General features: G+C 40.2%; 1 protein-coding gene across 2 annotated transcripts; it reads left to right on the forward strand.

Annotated features, from left to right (window-relative positions):
• Nucleotides 1-634: 634 nt before the first annotated feature.
• OPRK1 (opioid receptor kappa 1) lies at nt 635-21,784 on the forward strand (the record flags this gene model as incomplete). 2 transcript variants are annotated; one of them, XM_082303733.1, is made up of 3 exons in its annotated part: nt 635-894; nt 15,143-15,499; nt 21,262-21,784. In XM_082303733.1, 3 exons carry the CDS (start codon nt 635-637, stop codon nt 21,782-21,784), a joined length of 1,140 nt encoding a protein of 379 aa, XP_082159859.1. The 2 variants fall into 2 exon arrangements, with proteins under 2 accessions (XP_082159859.1, XP_082159858.1); XM_082303732.1 differs by having other exon boundaries at nt 15,143-15,495; nt 21,252-21,784.
• Nucleotides 21,785-22,353: the final 569 nt, after the last annotated feature.

Below are 22,353 nucleotides of genomic sequence, written 5' to 3' on the forward strand. Positions count from 1 at the left end.
TTTTTTTCTTTTCCTGTGAAGAACATCTGTTTGAGGACTCCTCTCCTTTTCCCGGACTGAAAGAGGTATTTTGTGTCATTAATGTGTCTTTTCTTTGAAAGCAGGTAGGGGATTTGGAAAAAAATAACTCAGAGCAGGATGTCAAAGCAGATGTGCAGAGAGATGGTGGATTTCTCTCTCTCCCCCCCTTTATAGTAGAGCTTAGGCAGTAAGGAGCCCCTGTCATTAGGATACAGTTTGGCTTAAAATATGGAGGATGGGAGAGACAGGGTTAAATTGTGGGGGTGGATCTGAGCTGCTTCTCATCTGATTTGTTTCTCTGTGCAGTCTCTGAAAGTGGAGGAAAACTTTCCATGTGCACCTGGAGGAGCAGCACTTACCTATTACATAGCAAGATGTAAAACTTGCAATTATTTAGTATGAATGCGGTTTGCTTAAATCTCTGCTTGGCGAATTACAGTTCCCATCACAGCAGAGCTCCTCTTAACATGTACAAATTTTGGAGGTCTTAAAGTCCAGTGGCTGTGCTAGCACTTCTGTTTCTTTCCCTCTCTTCCCTCTTTCCAGCGTACTCACCTCCTGCTGCCTGCACTCTCTTCCTGGTCTCCCTCCTGCCTGTGGGGCCTGTGCCCCTATGGATGCCCCCGTACAGATTTTCCGGGAGGAGCCGGACTCCACCTGCTCCCCGGGACCCTGTCGTGCCCCCAGCACCAGCAGCAGCTGGCTCCTGGGCTGGGCCGACTACGACGGCAATGGCACCGGGGCCTTTGGGGACGCCCAGCACAACCACACCAGCATCTCCCCCGCCATCCCCATCATCATCACTGCTGTCTACTCAGTGGTCTTTGTTGTCGGCTTGGTGGGAAACTCTCTGGTGATGTTTGTCATCATAAGGTAAGGGGCTTGGAAGTACCTGTTGCAAGAGGCGCAAATGGCCGTCCCTAAATTTGGCGGGGGTGGGGGGGTAGTTTATGGAAGCTCTCTGGAAGTGCTTACATGATGAACTGGAATAAAGTGACTGGAATAACCCAAACCTTTTCAGTCCCAGTGGTTTGCCTGGACATGCAGTTAGAGACAGAAGGGAGAAGCTGTTTAAAAGTGATAAATCCTGCAGCCTGCGGGAAAGGTGCTTTGTGCCCCGGAGCTGCATTCATCGGGTGCCCTCTAGGGATGAGAGGCTGCTCGCATCCGAGCGAAGGCTCAAGTGGAAGAAACTTCTGCAAGGCAGCTTTTTTTCCCCTGTGAGGAGTCCCCGAGGGATGGCTTATGCGTCTAGTCATGTGGACACTTATATATTGCTGCCTTGTCACCCAGTGGCTCGTTTAACAAGGTGGGAAAAAAAGGAAACGATAAAGATATGTGGAAATGCTTAATGCAGGGATGTTTTTTTCTCTGTCTAGTGGTGTTTAACTCCAGTTGTTGGTGTTGGATTGAAGAAAGCAAAGCAGATACTGAAATACCTTTCCTATTGTTTTTCAGGAAAGAGGAGAAAGCTGTGTATCTGTGTTAGTTAGTTTTTCATATTAAACCACTTACTGAAATGCACCAATACCTGCACTTACACTTGTGTATTGGTGTATATTTTGCACTATGATTTCTCTCTCTTTTTGTCCTTTTCATTTGCTATTTATAAAAATGTTTGGACAGTGCAGATAGGCAGGGCCATAACGAGCAACCAAAAGGGCTGAAATCATGCAACTTTTTGGACTCGTGCTTCTCAGTCAGTTTGAATCCTGTAAAAATTCTGAAAAAAAATTGTGGAGTATTCATTGCTCAAATGAAATCAGCTTGTACACAGAAAGAAAAATGGAGGTATTGGAAGGGATCTTGTTAATAAAGCATGCGTGATAAGGGCCAAGCAAATGCAGGATGGTGAAATAACTGTCAGACTTGATATAGGGAGAAGTTAACTAGAAGCAGTGAAGTTGTCGATGAGGTACTTTACGAAAGATGAGTTATAATCAGGTGAATACTCTTGAATAATGGAAATAAAATCCCCTTTAATAATCAGTGCAATAAATTAAGATGCCTGTGGTCAATGTGGAGAAACATGTTTGCTACAGCTTTGAGATGCTGTAATTTTCATACCCCTGCATGCCCTTTTGCCCTTCATTCAGAGCAGAGATTTTATTTCTTTTTGTATTTATCTTGCAAGAAGAGAGACTCCATACTTGACACACACTGAGCTGCAAAGGTAGAGATTTTCTAAGCCATCAGTCACTAACAGTGATAGTTGATTAACTGGCCTGGGCAGTAGAAATAAATTCAAACTTAGCCAGAGCCCTAAAAGTTAGCATGTATGGATTATACTGGTACATATATATTTCCTTTTTTCTCTCCTTCTGTTACCCTCCTAAGATTATTTTTGTGAGGGTCTAGCTAGCTATGGCTCGCTCTCCTACCAGTTCCTGCATTAGCCTTTTGCTTCAGTTTCCTCTTGGTCTATCTCTTGATTATGTGATCAAAAAAATAAGTAAGTATGACAAAACACCTGTTGTTTTCTTCTTTTTTTTTTTTCAGTATCCCCCTCTCCTAGGTTTTCTCTGTGGCAAATGCTTTAAACACTGCTAGAATCATTAGCTGAAGTGCATGTATACACAAACCTACAGTTTCAAACACTTCTTGTGATTTTGAAATAACCCAAGTGTTTGTGCAAGAGGTGTGTTTTCTTCATTTTTTGTCCTAACGTCTCATCTCCCTCTCTCTTTCCCTCACATCCACTCTCTGCATGATTGCATTTCAAGATGGATTTTCATGACCCGTTGAAAAATGTAGCTTGCAGTGATGTCCTTTTGTATGGAAAGCCCAGGTCTGTGGGAAGTTTGTGAAAGAAGCTGGCAAGGGAGAGTGGGATCCTCTCCCCCAGCCATCCATGTTGCTTCTCCTCCGGCTGCCACAACTCTAAAGGAGGATGGGGACAGACTGTGGCTCTTCTTTACCCTCCAGCTCAGCACAGGGTTTGTGTGAGACCCCTTGTTGCTGTTTCTCATCTCTCTGAATTACAGAGCTGCTCTCCTCCTCCTAACTGGCTCTGGACCGGCAAGCAAGGCAGGCATGGCTCCTCCTCCCTTTGCTCTTTGAAACAACACCTGATATTGTTAGACTAGTTCAGCTGAAAGGGACCTACAATGATCATCTAGTCCAACTGCCTGACCACTTCAGGGCTGACCCTGAGTCACCTTTTGTGTGAGACAAACAAGATCTCTTGTTCTGAGACTTTCAGCAAAACTGTTGAAGTGTCAGTACTGCGGTAGATTCAGGAGACTCCAAATAGTCTTGAGATGCCTCAGAAACACGCTCAAATTCAGCCACAAGCTGTGGCGTAGGCAGGCCTTGGCCTATTCTTTGCTTTAATACCCCCTCAGGGGCTGTTTTGCTACTTCTGTACAAGGGCTGCTGAGGAAGCTTATGAAGCCCAGCAGGTCAGCATCTCAGCAGCCTGCATGTGGAGTGCTGAGTGTCTGAAATCTCCTTCAGGTGTGGTGGGGTGTGTTTCTGCTGAGAGGGAAAACCCTCTCAGAGTTCCCTCAGAGGAAAAAATAACAGGAGAATGGCACTTTGACGACATGTACAAGCTCCTGAAAGAAAAGTAGCTGAGTTTGGTACAGCTCCTGTAAATAGAGATTTGTGTTGAAGGCAAAGTGGGAATGGTACTTTAGTATGGTGGTGGCAGCATGGCTTGTTAAACCATGTCTCAGGAGACCTGTATTCTTCTTTTGGTTTTACTACCAGGTTTCAACACTTTGTCCTGTCCTGAGAAGGTCACTTCATGGTCCTTTGACTTGTTTTCCTTATGTGTAAAATGGAGATACTGCTATTTACTCTCTTTAAACACACAGCAACTGTTAGATTTAAAAGCCAAAGCCCAATCGCTAAAAATCCTAGCAGACCAAGACCAGGACAATTGTAAGCACCCCAGACTCCTTGGGCACATAGAGAATGCTTATTTTTAATGAGCAGAAAGAGCTCTGTGTTAAGTATGCAGTGCAACCTGCACTCTTTGCATGCCCGTTGCAGTCAGCGCTCATGGTGTGGATGTTTTGCCGGAACCCTCCCCATGTTCGGATCAGCTGTGAGGCACATGTACCAGCCCCAAGGGATCTGCTGTCAGACCAGCAGCCAGCCGGGTGGGCTGACAGTGCCTCGCTCACGCCGAGCCATGGCACGCGGGATGTAACTCTCTCCTGTGGCTGCTGCTTTTCCTGGGGAAAGAGTAAGAGAGAAAGAGGGCATCATGTTGCCTTTTGCGCTGGTGGGAAATGCAGATACTATGTGGGAAGCACAGTCCTCCTCCTGTGAAGGAGGAGAGGAGGCATGAAAGAGGTTTGTGGAAACCAGGTGAAATTATCTGACCTGACCTGAGTAAAGTTATACAGCTATGTGTGTCTTGCCATGATCAGAATCTATCTCAACCCCAAACCTTTTCTTTTGAGATTAGCTTTACCTCTGAGGTCTTAGAAAATATTTCTGGAGGTGAAATAGTTGGCTGAGGTTGATAAATAAAATTACTTGTCCATGGAAGCAAAAAGTCTTTTTCCTCTGTTCCTCCTCCCTCCTGACTTTCTTTCTCTAAAATTTAGTGCTGGCTTTAAAGAAAATAGTGCTTTCTTGTGACAGCTGGGGGGGAAGAAAAGTCTCCTGACTAAAGTTACAGCTTTAACTATGGATTTGCCCTTATCAAAACCATAAACATACTCTGGTAACAACTCTGAGAGGTGCTGTCTCTTACTCGCTCTAGATTCACTTTTTCTACGTATGATGTGCCTTACCCCCATTGTTCCTGAAGTCATTTACTGAGAGCAGCCTCTATCTTCAGGATCCTAAATAGCCAGTCCTGTATTTCTTTTAAAATTATCTTTCAAGCTTCCAGTGAACTGAATAATTTTCTACATTCAAAACCAGTTTTAACAAGAGGCTGTGTCACAGATACGTAGATTCATTCCCAAGGGAAAAGAGAAAGCTTGTATTCCTCTGCTTAGTCTAATGTTGAAGAAAAAATATAACTAGTAATACATTTTGGCTCTTATATTCATTGAAGCGAGTGGCATCTTATGTAACAGGAAGAGTCTGTTAAGAAATGTCACATAAAATCGACTCCTTTCTAGATTGTTTTTAAATCTTTATTATTCATTCCAAACGAGAATGAAAATATAAAAAAAAAAGTATACAAAAATGAAATTGATTCAATATATTGGTTTAAATCAATAATACGTTTTGATAATATCAAAAGGTTACTTGTTCATTTGCTTTAAATTATTGCTTTAATTTTATTAAATTATATTTGGAAAGAATATTGTTCTGAAATGAAAAATGAAGCTCCAGAAGAGTCAGCCTAACTGAATTACCTGTACCCTATTACTTGCAGTTGGTATGATTTCATTACTATGAAATCAAGGGTTTGGCTGCTGAAAGTAAAGGCTGAGCTGTACTATACTTTGTGAAGTTCATGGCTTTTTTAACCCAATCAAACATTTTACACCTTACTATTACCAATACAGAGGTATCAAACGGATTGATAGTAACTCATCACAGGACCTCAAATAGCATCTGACCTTACCTCACAGAACGGAGGTAAATTTGGTAGGTTCTGCAGGGTTTGGCCAAACTTGGCATAATTTTCATCACAACTTTGAAGACTGATCATTACCAACAGCTTTTACAGAGGGCACAAAGACCAGGGTAACCGGAAACATGGAAGAGGACAGGTTTAAAAAACAGAATTGGTAGTTTGACAAGCACAGCTCATTTAAGCAAAATTTGAATGTTTCTAATACTTGTAATACCCTGCTAGAAAATGACTAAATGAGACCTGGGGTTTATAAGCCGACAAGAAACTCAACATGAGCTCCCAATATGATGCTATGATAAGAAAAGCAGATACTGAAAAAGCAGAGAGAGCAGAGGAAAGGGTTGGAAGGAATATTTACTAGAGACAGTATCAGAGAGAGGCTGTAGCTTACAGTGAGTAATCTGTTTGGCTTCTGAAAAGTAATTTGGTATCCATCCAGACACTTCCACTGGGCTAGCAGCCAGGTGGTCATTTATTTCAGAGAAAGGAGTAACTGGAATTAATGTCTGGAAGCAAGACAAATTACGAGGGGCCCTTTTGAACTGGCGGAAAGTGAAAACTTAAAAGAACTTTTCAGTTTGGCTGCTGGCAAGGCAGAAAGCTTGAGATAGCTTGCTTGTCCTCAGCCAGGAGAGTGGTGGGGAAGCTCATGCTCCTGGCTGAAGTGTGGGGAGGGAGCACAGCATGGAGATGATGTTGGGAGGCACAGGCTGGCTAAGCCCTTCTGGTGAAGGGGACAGAGCAAGGGAAGAATGAGGACCCTTCATTTGGTTTTTCCCAACAGAGGATTTTGAATTTGCTGAAAGGGTGTTGTGGCAGGAAATTCTTAACTTGGTGTCTTTGGATGGCCTGGGATGTGTTAAGTGCAAGGGAGGATAATCTTCCTGCCTTGCCTACTCTTACTGTCTAGTCAAACTGTGAGTAGTTTGTCCCTTAAGTGAAATTCTCTGAAACAGATGACTTCTCAAGGAGAGTTTTGATTTCAGTTACATATTTCTTTCTAAAGGGAAAGCATCCAGAAAAACTTTGATAAACTCTACTTCTAGGAAGTTTACTTCATATCTCTGCTTTGGTCCTCCCATCTGTAAGAATCAGGTAATGCTTGCAAAGTGTGAACCCTGTTCTCTTCTCCTCAAGAAAGACTTTGTGCCTTGTTTATTGTTAGTCTCTTTTGTGGAGTTTAAGAGGCACGAGGAAATGGCAGTATGAATGTCACTTTGTCTGCTGACAGACGTGAGTGAATTAGCTGTGGGGAAGGGCTGTGTACAGATGGAATGAGGACATTGAAAGATGAGCATCTGACCATGCTGGCATTCTGCAAAATGTAAAAAGAATATAAATATAGAATAAGTAAAGGTGCACAGCATTTCTATGGAACTATTGGGAAGTTTGCGTGCTAGCCTGTGTATCATCTTTGAAATATTTATTTCTCCTGAAGCCAGAGGGTTCAGCTCTCATTAGATTCACCTTCTAATCCCTAGGGAAGTGCAAATTAATTCTAGGTAGTTTGCTATTTTCAGTTTGGAGACATTATTTACAACGAAACCTCTGTCTTCTCTGCATGAGTATGAGAGCCTAACATGATTTACTTCAGTGCATGAGTTTCCACTAATACATGTCAAGAACATGTGCAGAACCCTTCTGTTTTCTCCACTCCTCGCACCAACCCACCTATGCCACACACGGTGCTCTGCCTGGCTGCTCGTGTCTGCTCCAAAAGTCAGTACCATTCAGCAGTGCATTATGAGTGACTAACTAGGGTTTCCAAACTTAGCTACCCTGCACCTGGAAGACAGAGGATTTTATATTTGCTGACTGGCTCCACGGCTAAATCCACTTCCCACTGCATTGTAGGTAGCCTAGCCACTGTGGCTACTGTAGGGCAACTGGGAAAGGCCTCCTTGAGTAGTGACAGATGGGAATCTGCATGGTAGGATTAGTTTGGACAAGATATTCACTGTTCATTTAGTGTTCACACCCAGAAAAAATTTTTTACCACTCTGCTAGCTGATGGACAGCATCAGGACTCACTCTTACACATGCCTTTCAGAATGACTGGCTTGTTAAAGTGTGCAGGAGAAGAAGATTTTCACCATGGAAGCTATCAGCTGTACTGTTCAGTTGACTGTGTCTTAAAGTTCATTTCACTTGTATCATCTCCTTCGGGAAAGTGTGTGTTCAATTGGTCTGTGCTGTGGACTTCTCTGAGGCGTGTGAAAAGATGAACGGGTAGAGTCCAGAGAAAGCCTCCCAACTGCCTCCTATGAGGGACAGATGACTTTTCCCTGAGCTGGCTCACTACTGATATATGCATTTGTTGCCTTGTCACATAATCCTGTACTTGTTATAGAGTGACGTCCCTTGTCTCCCATTCAACTTTATTACAGGAGTGCTGACCAGAGATTCAGGTCTCCATACATCCAAGTGTGTAGTTGTCGTATAAAACACTTCCAGCAGTGGCAGTTATTATTCAGCCCTGTGGCAAAATGGAGACCAGGTGCCTTGTTTTGAGCACAAGAATGACACCCACACCCCAAGACCCTTGTGTGAGAGATTTCTGAATTCTTTATTTCTCTCCTGCAGAAACATCTAGGGGAAGCAAATGTTCAATAACATTTGGCTGCTTTCAACCAACTTCTGCATACATAGCTACCTACGGAGATCAGAGTGTCTCCAAAGACTAAGAAGGAAAGTAAGACCCTGAAAAATCTTCTGCTGGAGCTGCTATCCCTGTCCCCTTGAGCAATGAGATTTGTTCTCTTTTCCAGGCAATCTCTGTCCTACTCACTTCCCTCTTCCACAAACACAGAGCAAGCACTTTGCTCTGCTAAGGGAGCTCATGTCCTTCATGGGAAAAAAAAAAAAAAAAATCCTTCCAAGAGAGAAGAACAATAGGAAAGGTGGGTGTTACCAGAGAGAGAGATTCAGCACTCACCAGGGCAACATACCTGTGGCAAGTAAGAAGTATTAGGATGGGTTGTGTAACACCCTGGGAACTCCCCATAGCATGAGCAGTCACTGGAAAACATTTGCAGCAGCATAAAGGTTCTCAAGAGACAGAGTCAGCTGCTTGACAAGGTCTAGATTCATCTTGCTTAGCAATGGAGGTCAAAAAATCAGGTACATAGTCTAAGCTAACTGTCTAGGTTCTATAATAATAATAATAATAATAATAATAATAGTAGACTTACTAGTTTTGGATAAAGTACCAATTTTGTAAAATTCTGCATTCTCACTATTTCAGTTTAAGCCACAATAAATCACAGCATCTTGACATTTCTCTGAGCTCCACTAGCAAAATCATGGAAGCACAAATTTCACAGTATTGGTGTTTCTAACATTAAGCCTATTTCTTCAAAAAGAGGCTCTTAAGCTCACATAAAAATATTAAAAGTCCTTATCAGAGAAGGAGGACAAAAAGTTCATTTTTGTTAAGTAGTGTAAATTTTTCTTCATTTTGACCAGGATATATGTAGACTTGAACTTCTCTTCTATAATTCAGAAGCTGGTTCTTTAGCTCAAGAAGGAAAGCTTCCACATCTAATCTAAATCTGTAAGATCTTCAGGCTCAGTTTATGGCTGGTTCAGAGGAGTGATGGTAGCGGTAAATTGTCAGGATTTTAATGATTCCTTCTGACATTTAGGTAGATTATGCTCCCAGTGGGGAGAATAAAAGACAAGATCATGCTTTTCTTCTTTAAGCCGCTTAAAAATAGGTACCTACAAGTACTTATTAATAAAGAGAATTCCACTTTAGGATACTATTTTGTAGGCAATATGTACAATTTTTTGTAGGCTCCTAAAAATTTTGATGTTAAAGTCAGGAAACCTTTAAATGTGTGCAGTAACAATGTTTGCCTTTATTTAAAGTGTTTTCCAAGGTCCTATCTTCTGCTAAATTCTGGCTGTCATTCAAAATGTGGTAATAACATATAACCCAATATGAACATGGAAACTGCGGCACATTGATTTTTACATTCTTTAAATGACCTCAGTCTTAGTTTCATATTGGCATAAGCCTTTTATATTGACTTATGAAGACCCAAAAGATAGCTGAACCATCCTTTTGGCATGGTATGTGTTTGGAATAGATCCTCCCAGGTTGTTTTTTTGGGGTCTTTTTTTTTCCCTGTTCTGACGCAGTGTGATACTGAGTGTGCCCTGAATATCACCTTGAGATTTAGAGCTTTCCTGACTAAGCTTTTCAGCTGCTTGATCCCCATATACTTCATTCAGAGGAATCTAGTGGAACAGAGCCTGCATCCTGCTGATAGGTGTTTTTGCAATTTGCTTTTAGATATGCTTTAGCTTTCATTTTCATTCACTGACTCAGGTATCTGCCAAAAATATGTGTTTATTATACTTCGTTGTATTTCATACTTCTGTACTTTCACTCTGCTACTGGAGAATGTTGTTGTAGTATATTTGTTAGTCTTGCTCCCCTCCCCATCCCTTATTTCATACAGCAGGGAACATTTCAACCTTTTACAGTTACATGAAAAAAAATTTGACCAGAGCCTCCTTCTCAGCTTTTATTAGCTTTACTAATGTTACAGTGTACTTTAGAATTACATTCCTCTCTTCTGCTTGAGATAATAACTTTAAGGGGCTCTTCTAGCAGATTTAACAATGCATTTTGATTTTTTTCTGAAAGCATACCAACTTCTTAATAGCGTGCTTCCTTCTTCTGTTACCACAATTTCATTGATAAGCTTAGTCTGGAGGTGTGATTTCTTCCTATTTACTGTCTTAAAAATGTGCAAAGTAAATTCTACTCCAGAAGGAAAAGTACAGTAATGATGAGTGAACTGAGAAATACGAGAAATTTTCTAAGGGTCAGTCTAAAGTCAGTCTCAAAGAACTTTTGAAAAGTGGACTTAGCCTAAGTTGTGATAGTTTTGCAGATTTTACTTTTGACATGTAAGTAGACATCATTTAAATCTTGCTCCTTAAAAACTCTTGTCATATATCCATCAAAAAATACATTCAAACCAGAATTTTATTTTTCATCTTGACTATTTTTCTGCAGTGTTTCCATATATCTTCCAGTTATTTAAGGTCTACAGAGGCTTGAGGCCTGCTTATAGCTTGACAAGCAGTCTCGATATCCACCAAATAGCTTAAGTCATCAGAGGTTTTTCTGCCTCTTGAAATTAGATTCTAGCACCTAATTTAAGAGAGGGACCTTCCATTCCTATGTAGTATTAGAAAAAGCTGTCATCTTGTTATGAAATCCCAGTATATAACAAACCATTTTCTAGACACAGGATTTCCCATGAGCAGTTTATACAGCAATGGTTTATAAATATTTTAATGGTCTTTGAAAGTTATATCTCAAAGACACTAAGCAAATGTTTGTCATTAATTGCCACTGTGCCATCTATGCTGTAGTTATGTCCGGGTTTCCCCTATCTGTTCTGCTAGACTAATTATAGCAGATAGCAGTGTTTTTTCCTTATATGAAATTCAGGTATTTGATCAATAATTTTAATTTTGCAAAGGAAGACAAGATTCCCTTACTCCATTACTGTTTTGACCTTGTTCAAGTGCAAATTTGGGTGAATGGAGGCTATGGTGGGAAAACCCTAACCCACATAAAATCTTGTCTCCTATATTTTGGTGGAATAGAATGAGTTGTAGAAAAGCAGTTAAATCCCTCATCTTGTGTTCTCATCAAGACTCTATCAGGGTCCACTTCAAAGTGTCTGACAGTAACAGCAGTCACTCCAGTACTTTAACTGGACTTTTGATTAAGGTGGCAGGCACATATCTTCAGAGGCATGTAGGCATTTAATAATTTTTAGATGTTTAATCAAAAACATTGAAAGGAGTTTGGATGATTGAGTCCAGATTCTCAAAGGCATTTCTGAATTTTATGAACTTCTAAATGAATGCAGGATTTAATCTATATTGCCTAACACCTTTAAAGGCCAACATCTCATTTACATGCAGGCCAATGCTTTCAGGTGAATGTAATCAAGCTCTTTACATTACTAGTGTGAGATCAGTGAGTTTTAAGGTTGCATCAGTAAAATGTGCTTTGACTTAACATTGCTGAGGTTAACCAGTGGACCCTTCTTCCCTGAGTTAAGTACGTATGATCCCGCTACAGTGCCTGGCAGAACTGATTGCCTAAATTTAATGAAGTATTTATTGGAGCAGTATTTATTGGTCTCCTGCCTTCTTGTACAAAATCTGACAGAAAAGGGGTCAGGTGCCTATTCTGGCTCAGAATGAGTGGTGCAAGGAGGCATCTGTAGTCTGTGAACTCAGGTGGATTTGGGCAAGGCCAGCTAGTCATGGGACTGCCAGGCTGGTGAGCTATGGGGAAGCACTAGATGCACACCAGGTAAGGTTATCAAAGCCGGGATTGTTATGTGCATATGTGCCCCTGAAATGAGCTAAAGCTTTCACAGAGCTTTGTGGAAGGAATGGCACACTGTGGGTTTTTCTTTTCCCCATTATATATTCACTCCCATATACAGCTTTGATTTGGTTACATTGGAAGTTGTCTAACTACTGATACTGTCATGACTCTATATTTCTTACTACCTGTGAATGACAAGACATCCTTCCTGTTGGATCAATAGTAGCGAGGTAAATTAATTTTCTTATATGTGCATGTGTTGCATAGTCCAAAAATAAAAATTGCTCACTTTACATGTATAACATAAGCAGTACATATACAGAGAACATGCTTTATGTTGCAGCTTCAAAAATGTGAATTTTGAAGTTACCTAAAAAACTAGTTCTATTTTACAGAGGGTCTTTCCTATTCTGCCACTGGAAGGCTGGGAGGAGAAGGGAAAGAGGTACTGGGAAAATATGGTATATATGGTCACAGTGTCACACACCAAAAAAAATTGAATTAAGGTTGCAAGGAACAGGAAATGACAGAGATAAAGTCTTTCAGATATTCGATTTTTTTAAGGCTAATAAAATCCTCCTAGTTATTTTTCATTACTCTTCTGATTAAGGTAAAAAGGTAAAATTAATTCTTCTATATGTGAAAGCAAACTTTCCCTATCCAAACCCTTGAGGAAGTTTTTAAAGATCTACAGAAGTAATGATTCAGAAGAACTATTAGTTACTTCACCTCTGCTTATCACAGGCCATTGCATTTCATTTAAATGTTCTTGTATTGAGTCTAGGAACTTGTATTTGACTGAAGCACACCCTTTGCAAAGCAGCAGACATTGATTTGGAGACATCAAAAGATGGAAAAATTACTCCTTTCTTGTGTTATTTGTTCCCAATAATAATCACCTTAGCTGTTAGGAAAAATCTATCATTGTTTCTAAGCTGAGTTTGTCTGGCTTTGACTTTTACATATTTGTCCTTGTTACGCTTTTCTTTGCAGTCTGAAAGAGCTCTTCAGTACCTGTTATTTTCTCCCTGTGGAGGTCTTCAGACACTGTAATCAAGTCACCTCTCAGTGTTCTTTTTGATAAAATAAATGTGCTGAGCTCTTTAAGTTACTCACAGTAAGAATTTTCTCCAGTCCTTTCACTCATTTTTGTGGCACTTTTTATGCATCCTTTCCAAATTTTCGTAGTCTTTTTTTGCAATATGAACAGGACAACAATTCCAAATATCATCCGTGATGTCCACAGAAGTAAAATCACCTTTCTGCTGCTCCTTTTCAGACATTTAATGGAAATTAGTCCATTTTAGCACAGATTTGCAGTCTGAGTGTTTAGTGAGTTTTTGTTCAGCCTTACAGCTGAAATGCGCCTGGAGCTGCTTCTTTTTTTTTACCAGGGGGAAAGCTCCTAGTCTGTTAATGTGTCTTATGTTTGGTTGTCCCAGCTATACACTCTCATATTTGTGTTTGAACAGTGCCTTACAGGCTATAAGGTGACCTACAGGACAGACTGCCTCCTCTGCTTGGAGGGCCTGTTGAGGAGATTGATCTGGGAGGGGACAGAAGCCCAGCTCTGACTGGTGGATGCCTCCTTGCTCTACCTTGGATCTCAAGAGAAGCTCAAACAGGAGCAGAAGGAGTCTAGACCATGGGGGTCATGCCATCAGTGTAGAGCTTTTGTCACTGCTTCCTTTTGGCTGGCTTTGCTCAGATATTTTGAATGCTCCACTGGCTGTGGCTTTGTTCAAGATGTGAGCCTGGGTATGGTATCTGGGTGAGAAAGGTTTACTTTCTTTTCCCTTGCAGTTCTCTTTTCTATGCTTTGAACCAGCATTTGGTTCCATTTTCTCAATAAGTCATAATTAGAGTGTTTTAGAAAAGCTGATGTTATTTTTAACATTTTGTGTTGGTCATAAAATGACATTTCTGCCCATACTTTAATTAATAGCTAATTTACTTATTGGGCACATTTTGTCAACACTTTTTTTTTCAAATTATTTTTTATGTTACAAATCAAAGTTTTAAAGGCAAATAGACACACTGCCCTACATGTTCATTAGCTGCACTGATCAAATCTTATATTTCCACTATAAATTATTAATGATATATATCAAAATGTAGCTAGACATGTTTGTGTGTGTGTCACATGTGCACCTTTTAGTTGGATACACATTCAAAATATGTGAGTGAAACGGTTTTGAGAAGGAAAATCTGTCATTGACTCTCAAATTAACAGCAATGAGTAAAAGTAACGAGGGGGAGGAAGCATTTCAGAAAGGAGAGTTATGTATATCCCTGTGTTAAGAGGCTCTCCTTCATCTGTTGTGTCCGTAGCAGAGCTGGAAGCAGTCCTCCACACCCTGGGACACGGGCTGTGCCCCAGAGTAAGACTGTCATCAGGACAGAAAAAAGCAGGGTGTTGTCTCAAAAGAAACAGATCCTATTTTTCTGTGTAGGCTGAGGTTCTTACCAGCTGGACAAAACAAGTGCTTCATGTTGGTGAAATTAAAGGATGCAGAAAAAATGCTTTGATCATTTTTTTCCCCACTGTGGTATCCTACTTAAGCAATAGTCATCTTTTACATTAACAGTCACAAAAACAAGGACTGGGAAAAGCTGAGGATAAGAAAGGAGGAGAAATTGGAAATGAAGGAGCAAAGAAGGGAAATGACTAAGACTTGTATAAACTGGCATCGTTGCAGTGAATTCAAGGACGAGAAACTCTCATATAAGAGGCAATATGGCCCGGCAGATGTAACAGTTAACATGGGTTCTTACGGGAGAATGGGATGACTATTCCTTACACAAAGCAAACCCAGAAAGCTCACAATGACTGACAGTTAGCTATAAGAAAAGGAAACACAAAACATTTTGATCACTTGCAAATGTAACAATGATATTTTCTTGTAGAAGGATTTGAGAAGATAGAATCGAAACCAGCATTTGCTAATTAGATTAAATGTATTCATATACCTGTTTTTTCCTGTGGTGAATACTTCTAGCTGCTAATGCAGGTGCTGAGAGACAGAATCAAATGTGTTTACTATTATCCCTAGAGTCTTGCATTTGTGTGCATTTCTGTCATAAATTAGAAATGACAGAAAAAAAAAAACCAACTATGACAAAGCCTGACTGATAAACTGTTACATATCTGAATGTGCATAATCATATTTTGAAATAATAAAACCTTTACTTCTTTTGTTCTTCAGGTACACAAAGATGAAGACAGCAACCAACATCTACATTTTTAATCTGGCTATGGCAGATGCGCTAGTTACCACGACTATGCCTTTCCAAAGCACAGAGTACCTGATGAACTCTTGGCCCTTTGGTGATGTGCTCTGTAAAATAGTTATTTCAATTGACTATTATAACATGTTTACCAGCATATTCACACTGACCATGATGAGTGTTGATCGATACATTGCCGTGTGTCACCCTGTGAAGGCTCTGGACTTCCGTACACCTCTCAAGGCGAAGATAATCAACATCTGTATCTGGCTATTGTCCTCATCTGTTGGTATATCTGCGATAGTTCTTGGAGGTACCAAAGTCAGAGAAGGTGAGTGTCAGCACTCAAAATCAAGTCTCTTTGTTTCCCAAATGATGTAAAATATAGCTTGGAATATTGACTAAACCTGACTGATTCCTTTTTCAATAATTTGTGCATGGTCAATATGTTCATCCATATTCCTTGGTTCAAAAAGGATGTCTAAATTTCTGACATTTTGAAATATATTGTTGAATGTTACAGTATGGCATATAAACCATTTAAGCGCAGATGCCTTTGCCAATTAAAAGAAAAAAATGCATTTTGAAGCATTGTCCGTGCTAGAGTGAGACTATCAAAAACTAATAGCAGACACCAGGGGAAAATAATCAGGAATTTGATCACAGTGGACAGATCAAAGATCAGTTTAGGACAAAACATGAAATGTGGGCTTAAGGTGTCTTTTTCTAGGTGTTGTGAGAGTAGTTCTGCTGAAGTTCCAAGAGCAGACACTAGATTGATTGTCATTAGTATTAATATTAAAACTATCATTAGTATTAAGACTTGGGAGCTTATTATCAGCAGCCAATTCACAGAACTTGAAGGCATGGTGAAGAAAGGAAAAAAGTCAATAGCTGGAGAGAGAAAATGAAGTTAAATTCTATGAAAATGACAATATCTCAAATTCTTGTTTAAAAGGGATGGGGATGTACATGGAGACTTGGAAAGGCTGAGAGTAAGGATCAGCAGAGGAACTAGGAATACAGACAATGGCAGGGAAGCAACTACAAGAACATGAAGTCAATGGGATTGTATGCAGACCACCTGTAGGTTCTGCTTGAAATTTATAATCCATGAAGGACTGCAGATTTAGCCCCTGTAACTGGTAACACATTACCAAAACCGCCCTGCTATGGAGTTTATCTTATTTTGAAATCCTCCTTGAGAAGGAAAGGGGAGAACCATTCTCACACACATATGCTTCATGCCCACAAGCATGACAGTGGTGCAGGAGCACCTCAGTGTCTTCAAAAGGCTTGAGGCCTCTAACGATGTCCTTGTGTTGGGGCCATCTGTTATGGATGGCTCGATAAAATACAAGACATGCATATTTATTTGGTGGTAGTCTTGTTTGAGATGTAAATAATCTTTTGAAGAATGATTAATAAGTTCCTGAATTAACAACTTTTTCTATTAGAAAGACTTAACTCCTCCCAAGAGAAATGGTAAACTTTACATAAGGAGACTGTTTTATCTGGCAGAGAAAATAAATGCTGTGTGTTAAAGTGTTTGGCATAGATCAATGCAAACAAAACATTTTAGTAACAGCTGCTCAAGGGCTGATTTACTTGGCTGAAGATATATATATTTTGTTCTTGCTGTTGGTCTTCTGGTGGGTAGGTGACAGTAGAGTCCTCTGGAAACTCTTCTTTCAGCCCTTTGGGGGATCAAGTATCCTGGTCTGCAGTGCTGTAACTCTTCTCCCCAGTAAAGTTTTGACAGGCTCTATAAAACAATGTCTAGCTCAGGAAACATTCACTTCCAGGCATTGTCATTTGGGAAGAATAATTGTCTCACTGCGTATGAGATCTTGAAGGCCACGGGACATTGGCATGGTCAGGTGTTTTGTTGGAGTGTACTTAACTAGCAGAATATTCCTGTCATTCACTGTAAGCATCACATTTACATCAAGGGGCTGCTCTGAGGCCAGCAATGATTAAATGCCTTTTCCACACCACATGGCAGGCAGTCTTTTTTTTCCTTCTGAAAGAGAGACGAGTAATACACAGCTCAGCTGGGCCGAACAATGTTGGAAATTATTGGCAAATGCTTGTCAACCCCTACTGTTCAGCCCTGCTGGACTGATCTAAGGTCTCCCTTGAGGATTTACTGCCAATTATCTTGCCTGGTGTGTTCATGAATTGCGCTGATAAATGGTGAAGGGGTAAAGCAAGGATCCTTCCTTTGCCTGACAGCTGGAGCTCAGGACCGAAACTTTATGTTACGTTGGTCAAAATAGTTGTTGTTTGTATGCTACAGGGCCTCTGTTGGATTCAGATTTAAACAAAAACTGAACACTAAATGGAAAGTAATTATATTTAAAGTTCCAACCTCATGCTCAGTCAGTCCCTTTTGTTCTCACAGTCCAGGATTGCTCCCAGTGGTGTCCTTCTGGATACATTTTCCCTGCAGAATAAATTTTACATCTGTGTAAATATTCCCTCTCTGGCCTTAATGCAGCCTTTCTTGCTGAAGAATTGTTCACCTAAAAAAAAATTAGAGGTATTCTTAGTATTTCCAGTAATAGAAAGGTCCATCTGAGTACAGAGGAGTATGGATGCCTGAAGGTGACATAATTAATAATGTATCTAACAGAAATATATTTTCTATGTCAAGATTAAGATTAATCTTAAGTGGTAGCTTATCAAACACATTTTAAAATATATTTGCGCTAAAATACCATCTAGAATAAAGTATTTTTCCTTAAATATATCAATGTATTCCTGGCTGAATGGCTGAGCCCAGAGAATGGTGGTGAATGGAGTCAAATCCAGTTGGCGATCAGTCACGAGTGGTGTTCCCCAGGGCTCCGTGTTGGGGCCAGTTCTGTTCAATATCTTCATTGATGATCTGGATGAGGGGATTGAGTGCACCCTCAGTAAGTTTGCAGATGACACCAGGTTGGGTGGAAGTGTCAATCTGCTGGAGGTAGGAAGGCCTTACAGAAGGACCTGGACAGGCTGGATTGTTGGGCTGGGGCCAACTGCATGATGTTCAACAAGGCTAAGTGCTGAGTCCTGCACTTGGGTCATAACAACCCCAGGCAATGCTACAGGCTTGGGGAGGAGTGGTTGGAGAGCTGCCTGGCGGAAAAGGGCCTGGGGGTGTTGGTAGACAGCCACCTGAATATGAGCCAGCCGTGTGCTCAGGTGGCCAAGAAGGCCAATGGCGTCCTGGCTTGTATCAGGAATAGTGTGGCCAGTAAGACCAGGGAGGTGATAGTGCCCCTGTACTCGGCACTGGTGAGGCCGCACCTGGAATGCTGTGTTCAGTTTTGGGCCCCTCACTACACGAAGGACATCGAGGTGCTGGAGAGTGTCCAAAGAAGGGCAATGAAGGTGGTGAAGGGTCTAGAGCACAAGTCTTACAAGGGGTGGCTGAGGGAGTTGGGGTTGTTTAGCCTGGAGAAGAGGAGGCTGAGGGGAGACCTTATTGCTCTCTACAACTACCTGAAAGGAGGTTGTAGCGAGGTGGGGGTCGGTCTCTTCTCCCTAGTAACAAGCTATAGGATGAGAGGAAATGGGCTCAAGTTGTGCCAGGGGAGATTTAGATTAGATATTAGGAAAAATTTCTTCACCGAGAGAGTCCTTAGGCATTGGAACAGAATGCTCAGGGAAGTGGTGCAATCACAGTTCCTGGAAGTGTTCAAAAAATGTGTAGATGTGGTGCTTAGGGACATGGTTTAGAGATGGACCTGGCAGTTGGGTTAATGGTTGGACTTGATGATCTCAGAAGTCTTTTCCAACCTTAATGATTCTATGATTCTTTGATTCTATGATTCTATTTGGAATACTTGGTTTTCAGAGTGGAAAAGGTCAGTATGAAATCTTAAGTATTCACTTTGTGACACTGTAGTTAGTTCTGCATCTTTTCAGGCTACAAGAATAAAATATAAATTTGATTTTATTCTCTTCCAAAGTTCCTGAAAATTATTATGATACTGTGCATTATGACAAGGATCTTTTTTGATTGTTTGCCAGCTGTAAACTGGGAAAATGTAAATGGGTTCCCTACAATTCATAGCATTATATATATCTCAAGTGAAACACATGACTATTAGTGCATTTAGAATAAGATTTTCCGTAGAAAGTAAACTGTAAGGAGATGTAAGACAATCATTAAATTTGTATTTGATAATTTGGAATTCTAAAATACCATTGCCGACTACGAATTATATTAAAATATAGCAAGCATGACCTAATTATTTTGATAAATATATGAAATTATGTCAGTAGATCTGAAGAGGCAGTTTCCTCTGGGTGGGGGTTTCATTGCGTAGCTGGATGTGGTCCAGAGCAGTCACACCTCACTTTTATCCAGAACTGCACATCTGGATGCAGCTTTACTAGTCTAGATATTATAGCTGCATACTGATTTTATTGTTGCTGCTAGGCCACGATCTTCTACAAATAACAGTAATAATGAACATGAAAACTCCTTTGAAGATAATTGTTGACATTTCTAGAATAAAATTAAGTAAAAGCAACCACACTTAGGAAAATCTAGATCACAAAGGATTTAGAAAAGCTGACTGAGTATCAAGACCCTGTTAAGTTGTACTTGTGCTGTCAGCTTAGCATCCTCCATCAGGCTTGAAAGATATGTCTTTTCACTTTCCAGCTTTTGGAATCATCCTTTAGTTGTTATATTATTTAAAATAAAACCTCAAAATATTTAGCTTTGATTTCAACTTTTTTATTTGGATGGTTTAGTGTTCAATATCACCAAGTAACAACTTTCTGATATCTAACCATGGAATTGTCTATATGATACCGTAATGATAACTTCCCCTCCTAGTTGTTTTTCAAAACAGATTCTCTGCAATATCACCTTGATTTGTGAAGCATTTTGATAGCAGGGAAATACGGCTTGATGGAATTTTTCTGACTAGTTCTGCTGGAGACAGATATGAATAAGTGATGTGCAAGAGTATATTGAAGCATTCCACCCTTAGATCTGATTCAATAAAAGCCAGTAAATAATAATTTGTAGAGGAATGACAAATTCAGTAGGAAAAATGAAAAAATTCAAAGAATAATGCAGTGCTCAAGAGGATAAAATCTAAGCTACAATTCAGAGTAAAAAATCCCTGTGTTACCTTGACTTGCCTTCAGTAGAGTTTAACTGCTGATAGTAGTTATAAATTTACCCCTTCTCTTGCCTTGCCATTTATCTTGTTTCTTGGTTTTGGATATGGTTTATATGTTGGAAGGCTCCAATGAGGTCAGCAAAAGAAACCTCAAACATGTCATTCCTTAGCAGCCTCCTGTCAAATGGAATATTTCTAGGACATAAAATCAAGTGACAGTCTGTGACTCTGAATCCTGGCATAGGCAATCAGAAAGGGAGGGGGCTGGTGTTGGTGGCCCAGATCCTGCAGTCTCTCTGCAGGCTGAATTTTCAATGACATGATATGCAAAATGAGCAGCTTCCATTTGACTCTGCGTACACATGTATTTTATTTGTGTCTGTTTAACTGAAAAGAAGCTGTTGCCAGGAAATAAGTTTTTCTGAATGCAAGCACTTACGTGTATTCCATTTGCACTGAAGAAGGCACATGGGAAAAAATTATTACACAATTATCATATACTGGCAAAATCTTCCTATGATCAAAACCCCATTAGGCTCCCACCATTCATGATACCAAAAATCTATTTCTGCCCACAGACAAAAAAATAATTATGAAATTTCTACTCCATTGAACATTGTACTCATTCTGTCTTTAAATCTCAGTGAGATTCAAATGGAAATACCTTTACAAATTTTTATTTTTGTGCTCTGCATTTTTAGATCCTCCCATGGGAAACAAATTTTATACAATATTACACATTTTAAAAAGCCCCTATCTCTCTAAGTATTTTCTAGAGAGCTGCATAAAACCAGTTTCAATGGTAATTGAAAGTTTTCCTTGGAGTGATTTAATGATAACTCCATTTATTAGTATCACATTACATGATAATCACTTTTTCTAGCTTATGCTATGATAATTGCATTGTTTAGAATATCTGATAATAAAGCAATTTTCTTCTTGCTTCTTTCATTCCTAGATACTGCTAGCACTGAATGCTCCTTGCAATTTCCAGACAGAGATTACGTGTGGTGGGACATCTTCATGAAAATCTGTGTCTTTGTCTTTGCGTTTGTTATTCCAGTTCTCATTATAATTGTTTGCTATACTCTGATGATCCTGCGCCTTAAAAGTGTACGGCTTCTCTCAGGGTCTCGAGAAAAAGATCGAAACCTGCGCCGCATCACCAGGCTGGTTCTTGTGGTTGTGGCAGTTTTTATTATCTGTTGGACTCCTATTCACATTTTTGTGCTGGTTGAAGCATTAGGGGATGTGTCCCACAGCACTGCTGCTATATCCAGCTATTACTTCTGTATTGCTTTGGGTTACACCAACAGCAGCCTCAATCCAATCCTTTATGCTTTTTTGGATGAAAACTTCAAGAGATGTTTCAAGGACTTCTGCTTCCCCTTTAAGATGAGGATGGACAGGCAGAGCACCAGCCGAGTCAGAAATACTGTGCAAGACCCGGCTTATATGAGGGAAGCAGATGGGACAAACAAACCTGTATGACTAGTCGTGGAAATGTCATCTTACTGTCCTCAAGAGAGGGAAGAGTCCAACGACCTAGGACTGACGCAGATTACCACTGCTGTTTGAACTAGACTCACCCAGACAGACATTTCTGGAGTATTTCAGAAATCCTAGTAGTTTGAACTAAGGCAAGTTAATTATTGACAAAAAAGAATCTCCTGAAAATAAGCTCAAATGAAAAGGACTTGGCTGATGGTCAGGTTTTGGCACCATGTTTGCTGTACTTGAGCAGGTACTAATACACACTTTTGGGGAGACAGGAGATAGTGTTGTACCAGCTGATTCTGGATAAGGAAAGTTCTGGCTTTTCTCTTTACAATACGCAAGGTTATATTAAGCAACATTTGGTCATAACACTGAGTTATACCAGATTTTTTTTCCCAACAGTGATTGCTTCTGAACTACGTAGTTTGACAACCTGATTTGTCATACTCTTTAACAGTGAAGAGTACTGTTTAGGTTTCTGCAGAACAATGCCAGAACTATAATCAGTATTGTCCTCAACTAATATATCTGTAACATTTGTCTGTGCTGTGGAAATCCAATTT

Source organism: Platalea leucorodia (assembly GCF_965183815.1).
Source record: "Platalea leucorodia genome assembly, chromosome: 1".
NCBI lineage: Eukaryota > Metazoa > Chordata > Aves > Pelecaniformes > Threskiornithidae > Platalea > Platalea leucorodia.